The sequence below is a fragment of the Choloepus didactylus genome, chromosome 12 (assembly GCF_015220235.1).
Source record: "Choloepus didactylus isolate mChoDid1 chromosome 12, mChoDid1.pri, whole genome shotgun sequence".
NCBI classification, from domain to species: domain Eukaryota; kingdom Metazoa; phylum Chordata; class Mammalia; order Pilosa; family Megalonychidae; genus Choloepus; species Choloepus didactylus.
This window is the reverse complement of record NC_051318.1, coordinates 4,199,197-4,214,453: the sequence shown is the minus strand read 5'-3', so window position 1 is coordinate 4,214,453 and position 15,257 is coordinate 4,199,197. Positions and strand designations below refer to the sequence as shown.

General features: G+C 48.5%; 1 protein-coding gene across 6 annotated transcripts in view; it reads right to left on the bottom strand.

The window, feature by feature from the left end:
* DCLK1 (doublecortin like kinase 1) overlaps positions 1-15,257 on the bottom strand; it is a 321,432-nt gene that overhangs the window by 136,285 nt on the left and 169,890 nt on the right. For all 6 annotated transcript variants that reach the window (XM_037800056.1, XM_037800057.1, XM_037800058.1 and 3 more), the window contains exon 4: positions 13,575-13,674. In XM_037800056.1, the coding sequence (XP_037655984.1) occupies positions 13,575-13,674 (100 nt within the window). The remainder of the gene's footprint in view (positions 1-13,574; positions 13,675-15,257) is intronic.

Here is a 15,257-nt window from a genome sequence, read left to right as displayed (position 1 = left end):
GCAAACCCCAGCTGGACCAAGGGTTCTCGGCCGGCCTTGGCACGGGTTTTGAGGATAGATAACCCAAAGCTGAAGGCTCAGCACTGTGTGTGTGGCACGTGTGCGTGTGAGTGCGTGTGTGTGTGCACGGGGGCATGGACATGTAATTTTTCTTGGGTGGGGTCTAACATGTCACTAAGTTCTCATGAAGGAACATTCCCCGGAGGACAGAGTCAGTGATCTCATCAGGGTCCAGCAAACAACGGCCACTGGCCAAATCCGGCCTCTGCCTGTTTCCGTCAATCGAGTTTTCCTGAAGCACACGCGCGTTCATGTTTAGGAATCGTGTGCAGCTGCTCTCGCCTTACACAGTCAACCCGAGTCGTCGCCAGAGACCCTACAGCCCATAAGCCTAAAACGTCTGCTGCCCGACTCTTGACGCAAACGGGAGCTGGCCCTGACTGAGATAGGATCTTCCAGAACCATCCACCATACCTGAGCCATCACTTCCTGGTAACTCACTACCAACATTCAAAGGCGCGCGAATGACCTTGGGATCCGAGTTCCTCCCGTGTGCTTCCGAGAGAGGTGGTCGCTAGGCACCGGCCCTCGCCCTGCCCGCCTCGGAGAAAGGGGAGAAGGGGGCCCAGTGAGAACCCCCAAAGCCCACTGTGCCACGGCCGCGCCGGGGCATGCTTCCTGTGCTAAGGCTAGAGAATTATCCTCACCATGAATAATTCAAACGCAGCCCTGCTGCTGGCTGCAGAGCGAATATGAGAAATTACACAATTAGCAGCAGCACATTTAGAAGACAGTGGAAAATATCCTGGAGCTCTCCCCGTACTGGGGCAAAGCTGCGGAAACGACGGCATCTATTAACCGGCCAGGAGGATCGGTCCCAATAAAGAAGGACGCCCTAAGTGTATTTTTAAAATAATGACATCAATCAATTTGAAAGAATACTTTTCTTGGGCTACAAAATAAGTTAAAAGTCTCATTCCATCATAATGTGTTTTAGGTTGGTTATTTCCACTTGAACGCAGTTTTAGATGAACAGTATATTATAGTAATTTCATTTTAAGTCAGGAACCAGTTTTTGTTTTATTTTTGATAGTTCTCATCTATCTGATCACCTTGCAGGCAGATCAGTTCATGTGTATGGACTTCAATTATACATGAGCAAACTACTGATCGATGACACAGAGAACAAAGCAAGCCGATACGGTCACACATGAACCTCATTATTCCATCTTAGTGTCTTCCATGCTTGAAATTTCCAGAACTCTTCACTTGATCAAAACCTGCAGTTGACATCTGATACAGGGTCCCGCTGGGCTCCGTCGGGACACTTTCACCTTGGGCCTCTGCTCAAACTGCCCCTTCTGCCTGGGACAGTCCCTTCCGACCTTGGTGGTTGCTCCTTCACCCCCTTCTTGTCTTTGCTCCAATGTCACCCTCTCACTGAAGTCTTTCCCCACAGTCATTTACAGCTGCACCCCTCCACATGCCCCCCATCTCCCATCCCCACACTCCCTTTCTTCCCTTCCCCATTTCGTTCACTCGTCTTCTCCTTCTGATACACCACGTGTTTGCTTATGATTTTGTCTATGAAATACCCTCTCTGTTGGAATGTAAGCTCAACATGGGCAAAGATTTTGTCTCTCTAGTTCACTGTTACACGCTTAGAACGGTGTCTGGCACGTAGCTGATATTCACTCAATGCCAGCTGAATTGAACTGAATCTGTATTTATGGGCACAGCACGTGTATTATGAGACCCGGCTCCTGTGATAAAAAATACTGACTTCCTGCTCATGGTCTATAAACCCAACTACTTAGTATAGTAAGTTATCCTAATTTCCACACTGGGAAAGCCTATTGCATGTGGTAACATTTTATATCTCACTTGAGGAAGTAAAAGTAACAGTACCCTCCTTCTGTAGGTTTTTTTTTTTTAATGTACACTAGCCTTCTGACATCTGTTATTCTCAGAATAATTCTGTTGAAAGGTTATCAAGTATTAAAAAAAAAGTATTAAAATACAACTTCAGCTGAGTTGACAGTAAGGTCAAGGGGTAAACCTGTATGTTTTCTCCAGAGCTAATAAACTGAAAAGGTGTGTTGCCTCTGTTCTCAAAAGTTCTCTGCGGTCATGTGGGTGGGACACCCCAGTGGCCACTGCCAGGGAAGTGCCACAAATGAACAGAAGGCCAAGGCCGGGTCGGTGGCCCTTGCGTAGCAAAATAACCAAACTCGACGTCCAGATGGGTTTGGTCTCTGACCCGGAGGCGCCGTTCCCCACCCCAGCCTCCGCGAGGGGTCTGCCTCACGCTCCTTCCCTGAGCTTGTGTGAATCTTGTAGTCTCAGGGTTGGTATTTCTTCACCAGATTGCTGTGCCTCTGCAGCTATATATATACATATATATATATATCTTTCAAGGATTCAAGTGAACTTGGAGCAACTCTTCTTCAGACCTGTTTCTGGCCTTTGAGAAAGGTGGGACCCCAGCTTCCACAGTCACCCGGGAACAAGGACACGGAGGAAGTCACCCACACAAATCTTTTTTTTTCCCTAGAAGCTTGCCAATGTGCTTATTCTCCATACATGTCAACAAGAAAATCCAGTGTTAGGCAGCAAAGAGTCATACAATATCAGCCTGTGATTATATTTCAGCTATTCAGAAAGCTTACAGTAATGACATTCTATAAAGACAACCTACAGCCACACGCCCACATCAAATCACTTACCCCTTCTGAACAGAGCTTTAAAGTCACCTGAACGGCAGGTATTTCCCGCAGTGCTGATTCTCATTTCGCCCTCTCTTATAAGTAGATATTTGACTTTCCAGAACTCCCTTTGTTTAAGCCCAGGAGTGCTTGGCATGGGGTAGTCTCTTAATCCCTGCTTCTGCACAGATTTCAAACAGGAGCAAAACCCAAGCGTGCTGCCCTGTGGCGGTGGATTAGGGGGCAGCCCTACTTGTCCCCTCCCGTGCTCGAGGGCACACATGGCCCAGGGCAGGGGACAGAGGGCCCCCGTGGGACCCACCGGCTGCAGGAAGACAACCACCAGCCCAAGCTACCCCTCGGGCCGAGGCTCCCCCACCCCGCTGCCCACAAGGAAAGGAGAGCCTGCTGCAGCTTTCCTCTCGTCTCCCTTTTGTCCGAGAGCTTTTAGGCAGCTGTGCTGCTGCTCTCTGGTCGGACAGGCCCCCCACAGCATGACTTAGTTGGAAGAATGAAGGCCTGAAAATCAGACAGGCCTTGCTTCAATCCCTCTTCTAACATTTATTTATCCTCAGGCACAATTTGGATGATGAAGGCTCTTTAAAGGCCAGCATTAATGACTAACATTAATAAGACGCTATCTGGCATGAATGAAATTGGAGCCCTGGACTGAGCTTCAGACACCCAATGAAACAAGTAGAAAGCGGCCTGACCTCACGTCAACGAGCCCGAGAGTCCGCTAGTGGGGGGACAGCAGCCTGCTTGTGCACCAACCGCGTCAAGACCCCAACCCCTCTGGCTGTGTTGACGTCCCTCTGTTCTCTGCACCGTCTGACGCCCCGTGGAGCACTGAGCTCAGTTATGGCACCGTAAGGAAGATATGGCTGACTACCGAGAGTCCAGAGAGACGTAGCCAGGACAGGGGGTGGCCCCGAGAGAAACAGCTGAAGGAAGTCAGCAGAGGTAACCTGGAGAACTCAGCTTTTGGGATGTACCAGGCAGCACCTGCAAACATCATCGGGGCTGACAGGGGCATAGATTTGATCTGCACTCGTTGGTTCAGATAACATTTCTCGGGTCCCTGCTACACTCTGAGCACCCTGCTAAGTGCCAGGAGCTACAGGGATTAACTGGGCACAGGACCCACCCCCAGGCTCTCACAATTCATATGAAACGCAGACACTCGGGGATCCTGGTTTTTTACCCCAACTCCGCAAGACCTTGGACAGTTTAACTTCTCTTAACTGGAATTTATTTGTGAAGCAGCCCAGCCGAGTGTCCTGAGCATTAAATGAGATTTAAATATTTATAAACTGGATTCATTTTTTTAAAAAACCTATAACACAAGGCAAATTTAACAAAATGTTGTAACAGAGAAAGAGCAAAGAGCTGTAAAAAAGAATGAGAACTCATAATCGACTAAAACGGAGTGGATGGAGGGAGGCTTTGCAGAGAAGGCAGCTTTCGAGTCGAACTTCAAAGGGCAAGAGGGTGACTGGGGCTGGTGAAGGCAAACAGGAAGCAGAGTGTTTCCGGCTGATGGGACAGAACGCGCCAAGGTGGAAACACCGAAAGGAACGGCCTTTGGGAGACCCACCACCAGACAGCGTGGCTGGAGCAGAGGACGGCGATGTGGTGGCAGGAGCTGGACCGACACAACGTGGCAGCGAGGCTTGCCTGGAAGGACACCCCAGGAGCTCTGTGGGCAGTGGGGGGCTATTCAATGGATTTATGAGAATCGATCTGTGTTCAAGCACGGAATGTAACTATTAAAGCCGGAACCAGGAAGGCAAGTTCAAGAGTCCTTATAAAGTCCAAGCAGGAGATCTGAGTGAACTGAGATAGTGGCTGCCACACTGGGATTCAGGGGGACAAAATGCTGGGTACGGGGAGTGGCGGTGAGGGATGAGCAGAAGACGACCCCATGATTTCCTCCTTGGTGCTTAGGGGGATGTGGACACCATCAACCAACATGCAAAAGACAGGGGAATGACGAAAGCTCACAAAGGAGGTGACGGGTTCAGAGGTGGGATATGTCGAATTCCAGGGGGACGTGGAATACTCCTAGGGAGGCCCACAACAGAAAGCTGGAAATCCGGTTCTGAAGCTGGTGAGAGGAGCCAGGGACAGCGGTGTGGATCTGAGAGGAGGCTGACGTCCAGGCTAAGAAGGTGCTGTCAGACATGGGTGAACTTGGATTTGAACTTTGCCTTCACCACTAACTAGCTGTGTGGCCTTGAACAAATTATTTATCATCTTTAAGCCTTAATTTCCTTAATTGTCAAATTGGGAAAATTATACATACTTCAAAGACTTTGCTTATTACATACCATCTGGTTACCATTTGTCACTGTCACTGTCTACCAAAGCCATCACTGCTGAAGCCATTAAAACAGACGAACTTGGCTAGCAATAGAGAGTAAATGAAGTAGGAAAAAAAGGGTTTAGGAATGAGTCTTAAGGAACAGCTATTAAGGGCTATATGGCAGGACAGCTGGCCTGAAATAAGTGGAGGAGCAGACAAGACGTAAGCCAAAGACCAAGACAGCAAAACACCAAGAAGGTCAAGGGGAGAGAATTCCAAGGAAGGACTCATCAAAAATGTCAAATGCTGCAAAGAGGTCAAGAAGGATAAAGAAAAAAAATCGGAGAACATTGGATACAGCAATTTGAAGGTTATCCTTGCTTAAGGAAATTATGGGACGGGTGAGTGGTAGGAGTGGAAGCCAGTTACAGATGCAATGGGATCCAACATCCCTGTAAGTGGTGCATATCAGAAACCAAAGCTAACCGTGAGAGGGGCACCTGATGGAAACCTCAAGGCAGGTATAAAGTTACATGCCTTTGTCTTCTTACCCACCTTGCGGGTATAAAAGGGTTACGTTATTGTAGAAAAGGGGATCTGTGAGGGGGAGGAGGGCTTTAGGGAGAGCTATGCTGTGAATTCCATCATTCCAAAAGAAGGGAGGCCTCCCCTTCACCTCAACGGAGATCGGAGGAGCTTGATGCGTGTCCTCTGCAGCCAGAGGGACATAACAGACTGGGGTCCGAGTGTCCGCCTTTCGCCTGGGAACCCCTGGCGGCAGAGCCTGGGAGGCTCGGCGGCACTGCATGGCCTGATGTCGCGGGCAAAGGATGCAGGAGATTCCTGATGGATCTGAGGGAGTGAGTTGGCATGGAGCTTATTTAAATTCTTCCCAAGAGGATCATCTGAGCCCAGCTGGGAGAGAGCTGGAAAACAGGGACTGAGGAGAAGGGGGCAATGTGGGGAGAAACCAAACCGAGAAGACGTCATCCGCGAAGACTGGGAGGCTCCCCCGAGGGCCCCCGAAGGACTCCCAGAGCACCTCAAGAGAAGCTGGCTCTCGGTCGCACCTGCTGGGCTGGGGGGGGGGGGGGGGGGCGCGCCATCGCACAGCACGAGGGGGTGAGGCCCTTCCGCTCCCCTCTTCCCCCCAATCCCTACTCCAGAGACGAGGGGCCTGGAGGAGGGAAGGCGTCCAGGGGCTCCTTTCACGGGCCCTGGGCAATGGGCTGGAAGAGTCCACGTTTGAGTGACCACTGCACGAGACGAGAAATTTTCTCTTCTGAATTAAGACAGCGATTCGTAGGTTGAAGAGTCCATAAAACTTGTGACTATCTAGTAGGGAGCAGGAAAGTCTCAGGACGGTCAAGTGTCATCTAGTGGCAAAAAGACGTCTGCCACGATGTAAATGGAAAGGGATGGTGGAGGACATTATTTTTTAACCATAAGACCCCACAAATCCTGTGTGGTCAATGCACCCTTGGCCAAAAGGTGGGAACAGTGGGGATGAGAAGGGGGACCTCAGGAACTGAACAGAGAGAGAGAGGGCACCGTGGTTTCATGAGGCAACAGAGGTGACCGAGGGCTCCGTGAGGATGGGAGATATTTGGGCACAGCTGTGGCTGGAGAAAAAGAAGCAAGAAAGGCAGGACAAGAACCCAGGAGGAAAACAGGAAATGAGTGCTGACAAGACAAGGTCACAATGAAAAAGAGAGAAGACCAAAGAGAACCTCACTGCCCTGAGAAACGGAGGGAGAACCTTCTGCCTCTGAAAGATGGGGATGAGAAAAGCAGGGAAGAAGAGGAGTGAAGACACAGAAGGAAAGGACAAGAAAACAGTTTATGGTGAGCGGCTTTTGGTGGTCTAGGAGAAGGGACATCTTCTGAGAACCAGGGCGACAGGCGGTGTTTACTCCTCCGAAGTACAGAATCAGGACCACAGGGTACAAGAGATGGGCTGATGCCCAGTGCAAGCCAGAACTTACCAGAAATCAGCGCCAGTGGGCAGCGGAACTGGCATCCTTAGAAAGTCCTAAGCTGCCAGCAGCAGAGAGTTCTAGTTGAGGATAGATGACGACCACCGAGATCTGTGGAGAGGACTTCTGCACCGGGAGGTGGGGCGGACGGAGGCCCTCGAAGACTGTCGGGGTCTGGGACTCATTTTCAGTGTCATATTTTGTAGGGTTTTTCCATGTCAACAATTCACATGTCACTGTTACTTCATACAAAAAAGCTCGTGAGGATGAGAGAGTGTAAAGAAAAGGCCGCGTGTGTTAACACAATGCCTTGATTTCCCAGGTAGAAAATTATCTATTTGTATCAAAGGAATTAGCTTATGCTTTAGTTAGATTCTGACTCCAAAGTACAATACCCTATTTATCTCCATAGCTTGGCAGTCGATTAAATTTGAGAATATCACTACATTCTGGAAACTTTATATTTATGCATGAGCTAAAGTGTAGCCATGGTGAGAAAGTCTCCAGAACCCCTGTGATTTTTTTCACTGCTAAGAAGTAAATGGGAGCTTGTGACAACAGCAACACACATTAGCCAGTGTCCTCTCCATTCGGAACAAACACACACAACCTTCCTTCCCCAGAGCTCTCTCGAGCACAGGCTGCCTCCCATAAATCAGAGCAAACAGCAAGAACGTGCATACCAGATTCTATGAAATGGTACAGAAATGAGGCAACTATTCAACAAGACAGCTATAAGGTTTCTTTAAAGTAAGAACAGTACATTCCTAGAATTAAGATCTATCGAGACAATAAAATATCCCAACACTGACATGCACCATGCATCTCAAAGTAATCCATCCACAGATTCGATTTAAACTGGCCACATAATCCAACTCAAATTTAAATCTATAAAGAATTGTTGGTTTGTTGTGACTATTAGTCATTTTATCACAATATTCTTCTTCAGAGGTAAAATCCACAAAACCCACCAGGGGCATTTAACATTCTGAGTCAGGGTTCAGGACCCACGATCCTCTGATGTCTTTCGACGTGGGTGGAGTTAAAAGTCCCACGAAGGGTCATTATTTCCCTAAGTGGCAGCGTTTAGGGCCCCTTGCGCCCAGCACCTCCCTCGCACGTGTTAACTTTGCTTCCTGAGTGAAGTGATGCCTGGGAGAACGAACAAAGTGTCTTAGCAGCAGGTCCAAAGCTGCCTCGTGAGGAGGCCTGGTCTCCGCCGGAACGTTCTCGCCAGCCCCAGACAGGGCAATGGGGCTGTTAGGGATTTCTCTGACCCAGCGTGGACGCAGAGAGAGCAAGTCATCTCCCAAGGGCCAGGACGCCAAGATGTCCTCAGTGTTTAGAGGGCTGACGGGTGTTTCTCAACGTGGTTTGGTTTAATCTTCCGGAGAAGAGCAGAAATCTTCAAAAGTCCCTTCCTTCCCTCTCACTTCCACAGGCATGAAAGTCGAGAAGGGGGAGAAGCAATAGAGAAACCACTTCTAGGCCCTCAAGGGCACCAAAAGCAAACCTCGGTGACAATGTGCCTCCAATTCAGCCCTGCGAATGCCCCAACGTGGCCACGTCTGGCCACCATCTGCAGGAGACATATTTCAGCGGAGGTGTCATCCACAAGTGATAAGGGACACAGTTTTGAACATGCTTTAACATCTACTACCTCATTTGGGGTCCGTCACGACCCAGGAGACAGGGTGTTTTACAGAACAGGAAGCAGCCTGAAGACAGAGGCCACCCAGCAGGTAAGACGTGGAGCTCCACTAGCCCTCCGCCGTCTACCCTGTTCCCGTGCCGCGTCCACATCTCTGGGTTCCAGCCCTGTTTGCTTTTCGTCCTGCGCTGGGGAAAGCAGTCGGGGCTGTGGGGGGTGAGCTGCTGCAGCTACTGTCTCATCCTGTTCAGGACATGAGCCAGGAAAGTGCTTGGTGGGCAGCATCTCTACAAACACGCCCCAGGGGCCTGGGGAGCCCAAGCACAGAGGTCCACAGGAAAGCCAAAGAAATGGCCCTTCTAGAACCATCTACCAGGAAGACTGCTGTTCTCCAGGCCCGTCTGTCTAGGGCAGAGAGAAGCTGGGCCGGCCCTCCTGGAAACTGGATATTACACTACACACACACACACACACGTGCACACACACACAAGCACGTGCACTCACACACACACACACAGCGTCCCAAAAGTCTGAGTGTAGTTTCATGCTTTAAAAACTTCAGAAGTATAAATGCTACAAAAACTTTTTAAAAATGCCATTTGAAAGCTTAGTTGCATTTCTTTATGCATTTAGTTTCTGAATTTTGAACATTTTTAATCTTAATGTTTTGTTTCAGTCAGCGTTTGCCATCTTCACTCAGAGGGTCTGAAACGTTTTAGAATATTGGGTACACAGGCAGCGCCAGCAGCCGATGAGCCCATCACGCACCCAGCTCACAAGCAGCCATGTTTGCGTGCGCTGTTGCTAAGCTGAGCCGCTCCTGGCCGAGCTTGCAGAGCGGTTGCTTCAAAATCCAAGGGCACCATTTATGCCAATTCACTTGTATCTCCTCGGAGACAACCCACCTGTGACATCCGGGGAATCCTTGTGCCACTTCCCCTTAGCCCCCTCCCCAATACCCTCACCACCCACCACCGACAGCTCAGGATGGCGCTGCCGGCCCCGCCGAACAACCTGGGGGTGAGCGAGGGGCGCACAGGCACCCGGGGGCCTTGGCTCAGCGGCAGGGGGCTCTCCGCAGCCGTGGGCCTCAGCCTCCAGACACACCCCTTCAATCACGACCCCCCCCAAACACGGCCAAGTCCTGACCTGGTGCTGTGGTGGGACTCGTGTAAACGGGATCTCTGAAGACGCGATTAAGACGAGACCCGGCCAAAACAGTGTGGGCCCTAGTCCAACACGACAGGGGTCCCTGGGAGCAACGGGACGTGGACGTGGACGCGGAAGCCCGAGGAGGAGACCCACAGCCGTGGGACGGAGTGGACCTCCGGGAAAGCACCTGCCGACCCCCTGATTTTGGACTTCTGTCCTCCAGAACTGTGGGAGCCAATGCATCCCGGCTGTTTAAGCCAAACGGCCTCAGGGATTTTGTTGTAGCCATCCCCAAAAACTAAGATGCCCTCAACCAATTAAAAACAGCCACCTATATCACTCAGACAGCGGACGTTCATCTTCTAGAAGGGGTCTCAGGAGGGTCGTGCTGAAATCCTCGGCCCATTCGACAGCGTCCCCAGCACCCAGCAGGTGAGTGACCCTCCCTGAGAAAGGCGAGGCCAGGCCAGCCTAGGGGCAGCCTGCTGCCTAACGGTCCACTCACAAATACCAGACTTGAACTGCACAGCCCTAAAACCAGGTCAAAACAACAATTAAAAATTAGTTTGACTTCAAGTTAAAATAAACATTTTGACGGCCATGAACGACTCCAAGCAATATCTAAGCAAATATATGTGCATTTAAAGTAATCCCTATTAACATCACAATCAAGAGCACTTGGGATTTGGTTGATCAAAACAAGAAAGATTTAGGAAAAAATAAAATGAAACCAGAGGACGAGAGATCTTTAGACTCATGAGTGGGCAGAACCGGCAGGGATGGAGACGCTGCCCCAGGAGGTTTGCAGACGTGGGCTTGGAGCTGGGGGTTCCACGAGTGTCACAGGCTCATCTCCAAGGAGATGCTCGTCCCTTCCCAGGCGCAAGGTGGACAATTCTCAACACGTTCTGCTTCATTTTGACAGCCACAAACCACGGATATGTCAGTGGGTCATCAGTGAACACGCACGATCATTCGGAGCTTCCCTTCTCCAGCCTGACATTCTCCTTGACTGTGTTTCATCGCCAGGCAAGGCTCCGACGGCCGCGCTGTCGGCTCTATATATAGTGTCGCAGCCGCCATCTCCAGGGTGCTAAGCAGCCACTCATTGCTGACGATATTGCTAAAATGGTTACATTCCGAATGAGAAAAAGGGAGGTTTTTCTTTTTGGTTATTCGTGAAAACTTCAGAGAGGAAGGAGGCTCCCTTGCAGTTTCTAATACTGCACTGGCACCCTGTGGCCCCACAAAATGCGTCTTTAATGGCAAAACTTCTGACTGCGTAGACTTTAAGAACCATCTGGGAGCCTCCCCAGCAGTAATCAGGGGTCCGTGAGATTGCAAATCCAGAACACACAGGGGGCCGGGTTAATTCTGAAAGATAAAATAAAACTGCTGCCTTGTGGCAAACGGCCACTTCTCGGGGCCATTAGCTCAGCCCAGCCCTGCGCAGGGTGAGAGTTTTAATTCTGAAAATGTCTCTGCCCTCTGGCCACACTCCTTTTAGGAAGCTACTACAGAACAGGCCAAATGAAGCTTCAACGTGCAAACAACATTTAGCAAGTACAGATAAACTTGGATAAATCATGCCCAGAACACTTAAAAAAAGATTCCAATTTTAATACAGTAGCTCTAGAACATGCTGTACGAGCAGCAGGAAAACCGCAGTTGTCAACATGTGAACTTAGTCTCGGGGTAAATTCATCCAGGGAAGTGAAATCTCAATTTAGATGATTTTTCTAACTCCCCACCCCCACTCCACCCCATGCCCTACTCCACATTTTTCTTTTAGGATGGGAGAGGACCGAGAGACTAAGTAAATGTACTTCAGACCAAGAAAGGGTCAGGGTACAGTCATCCTAGAAAGGCCAGAGGACGTGAGATGCTCACCAAAAAAGGTGGAACCAGCCCTTCCAGAGCCAAACTGCCCTCATCTGTGTTTGCGAGCACACGTGTGCACACACGTGCGTATCTTTGTGAATATTCTTTATGATGGGAAAGAATTATCCCCATTTTCTAGTACTTTTCTGTCCACTTCTCAGAAAATCTACCTGTCCAGCGGTCGCAGGTAAGCAGGGGTACGTGGCAGTGCCTTGGGTGGAGAGCACACGACAGGGAGGAGAGGGGCAGCCGTGTGGGCTCAGAGGGGAGGACAGGTGGAGCAGCCGCCGGAGGTGAACCTGGGGGCTGGAGAGAGCCAGGTCGGCTGGGGAACCCGCCACCACCTACGTGTGGGATTGAAACTAGCTGTCCTCCAGGTGAGTCCGACAGATGTTTTCTATATCAAAGCCACAGACGCAGCCTCCATCTCAGGGGCACCTGTTCTCCCTGACAGCTCCATCAGAAGCAGCTGTTTCCCTTAAATTGAAAGTCAAACCAGTTTATTTTTCTCAAAACTGTGCTGTCAGCTGCTCTGCCTGACTCGTGATATCTGCTTGTTCTACACGAGGGCAAAGCTAGGGCACCAAGTGCTCGATACGTTTACATACATCTTTACCCAAAAGGGTAGCTTCTGTCAGAGATAAAGAGGAAGGAAATTGGAATAAAAAGTATTCAGAGGAAAAGAAATACCAAACCACTCTTCCAGTTAGAATCCTTGAGCCAAAATAAATCTCTTCAAATGATTCCATCTACATATAATTTGGGGAGCATCTGAAGTTTTCATGATAAAGAAGAAATTCTTTTTATTCTTATCCCTCTCTACACATGCTAAGTCATTTTAAAATTATGTAATTTTAAAATACATAATTCTAGTGTGTTTAAATTCATAAGGGATATCCTCATAGATGCAGATCTATATAACTAGCTTTTACTTATGCATACATATATATAATATAGAAATTATATAATCCTATATATTTAGATATTATATATATAGACGTACATGAATGTAAATTTGCAGTGTTGGGGGGGACCATTACAGTACATCACTTTTACTATTTTTATTAGTGCTCAGGTATTCCCATTTTTTTTATCAAAAGCTAACTAATTCATTTTTTAACATTCATCTGTGCAAAAATTCATTATCATTTCAAAAATGTTTCCAACTAGACAGAATTTGAATTGTTGATAAATATTTTACATTTCCCTAAAAAATTAGAATTAATATTATCAAAGAAGAGTCTTTATTTTGTGCAATATCTTTCCTGTGACATTCTTAAGATTGAGAGACCATTTTTAATAACCCAAAAAATCACTCTCAAAGCCACAAACTTTACTATTCATCTAAGATACCTCCTTCTCTTCTTGTCCTGTCTTTCTCAATTACAGATGATCACATTCAGTTTCTTAACAGAAGGAATCCACCTTCCTCTTTTTTGATGCCTCACAGATGTCAACAATCTACCAAATCTGAAGAATCACAAGGCAAAGGGTGACCATCGCCCTTTCCCAGTTAGGAGCTAAAGGAGGCACATGAAGGCTGAGCACAGAAACACATTCCGTAATTTTATGATTACAAACTCTCAGTGATAAATCTGGAGAAATACACGTAATTAAAAATGCAGAAATCAGCACTATTTTCTATAAAACACTGATTTAGTTAAGTGGTTATAAATTAGCCATTAGTAGTTTCCTCTTCTAAATGATGTAACCTTTCCAGTGATCATTTCATCTGCTTTCTATATAAAACAAAATCAAAGAAATTCTAGATATGGAAAAGACATGCAGCTTGAGAATCTGAAACTGATTTGGTCGCTTTGGAATTGACATATTCTTGGCCCAGCGCTGCTCATTTTGGAAAGCTGCTACAAATTTCCCCTGGTATTGAACTTTTTTTTCCTTACCACTTTCATCTAGCAAGAAATCATCCTGGTAACGGAACTTCTCTGGTCCGCATGCAATAAAAATGTCATCGTCACCGAAAAAGTCCTGAAGGCACATCACCTGCAAGAGAAAAACATGGCGCTCAGCGAGGGGTCAGCAGAACGACAACTGCAACAACGTATCCCAGCAAGGAGACATCTGCATAAAGGCACTTCCCATCTAATGCAATCAACAGGGCACCTTCTCCCAAGAAATTTCAAAAGAGGGTTTCCAGCATCTGTTACTAGTAAGAAACATGTTATGCTTCAGTTGTGCAGGAAGACGGGAAAGGAGACTAGAACCGGTAACTGTCACATTTATTACCTGACCTATCGATGGGCACTTCACACTGCAGTGGTTGCAGGGACACGTGGAAAGAGTTCCCCTGCACGCTCTGGAATGTAACACTCCTTAATAGCAGTAAAAGTCGGCATACGGTTTTAGCAACAAACATGTTTTTTAGTGCTTGATGCCGTACGATGCACCTGATAACCAGTTTCAGATAACTACTAAAGAAAAATATTTATATCATAATATCGATATCATTATCTTCTTTGGCTCCATTCTACCTCCAGATGAATGGAGAATGAAACCCTTTCTAATCAGAGTAATAGCAACATGAGGTTGTCACTGAGATTCAGACATGGAGACGACGGTGACTGCACAGTCACCACTCAAGCAACACCAAACGTTACAACTCCGTGGCACCCGGCTCCGCGGTGTCAAGCAAAAGGAAGGTTTTAACACAACCTTTTGATATTTCTTCAACTTACTCTCCGAAGGGAATGCTAAGAGAACCAACTGTTGGTTTTCAGCTCAGTGTAGTGCAAGTGAATGAATCCAAGCATCTTGCTGTCTGTGGTCCTGCAGTGCGGTGTTCTGTTCACAGGAAGCACAGTGCCAACAGCAGGCAGGGGGAGCACGGCTGATTTCTACCTCCTTTCAATACCTCCCAAGACTGGGGGCTTGTCCCAAGGCCGATCAGAGGCGCCCGGGCATTCAGGGAGCCCCCGAGACAGACTTCCTAGCAGCCTTTCCCCTGGATACCCCAGGACCAGAGGGTCAGAGCTCCTCATCTGTGCGGACCCCCTTGTTGGTCTGCAGTCTCACCTGCGGGGACCCCGGGGGTTCTGCTCTTTGACAAGCTTCTGTCGCACTAGCTGACACGCCCGTAAGTGCTGGAAGGTGGACAAGGGTGAGTCGGGAGAACACGGCACTCAGGTTCCCCAGATGCGAGCATGCAGAGGCTTCAGAGAGTCTTTCCAAATTCTCTCTCCTTTCCAAGCAATCACTTGGTGGAAGTTTTAAAAATGAAAACCTGACAGCTTTGTTAACAAACTCTAAGTACGAGTGAGGTGCGCCGGTGGCTGTCCAGGTTTGCTCTGTCTGCGGAGGCCGGGAACAGGCCACCTAAGGGACCCTGGTCACTGGGGAAGACGGTGTGGCCAGAAGCCCCCATTTCTCACAGGCCCCTCGCTGTCCCGCTCCTCTCCCTGTCTCACCCCAACCCTGACCTTTAGGACCCCACACGCCACCCCAGTGTTCCCAATAGCGCCACTGTCACTCCCGCCAACCCAGCACATGCCCGCCACTTGCATTTTAAACACTCCACCTTCCGAGAGCCTACTCCACGCCAGGTGGCACATACAGATACAAAAATGAGT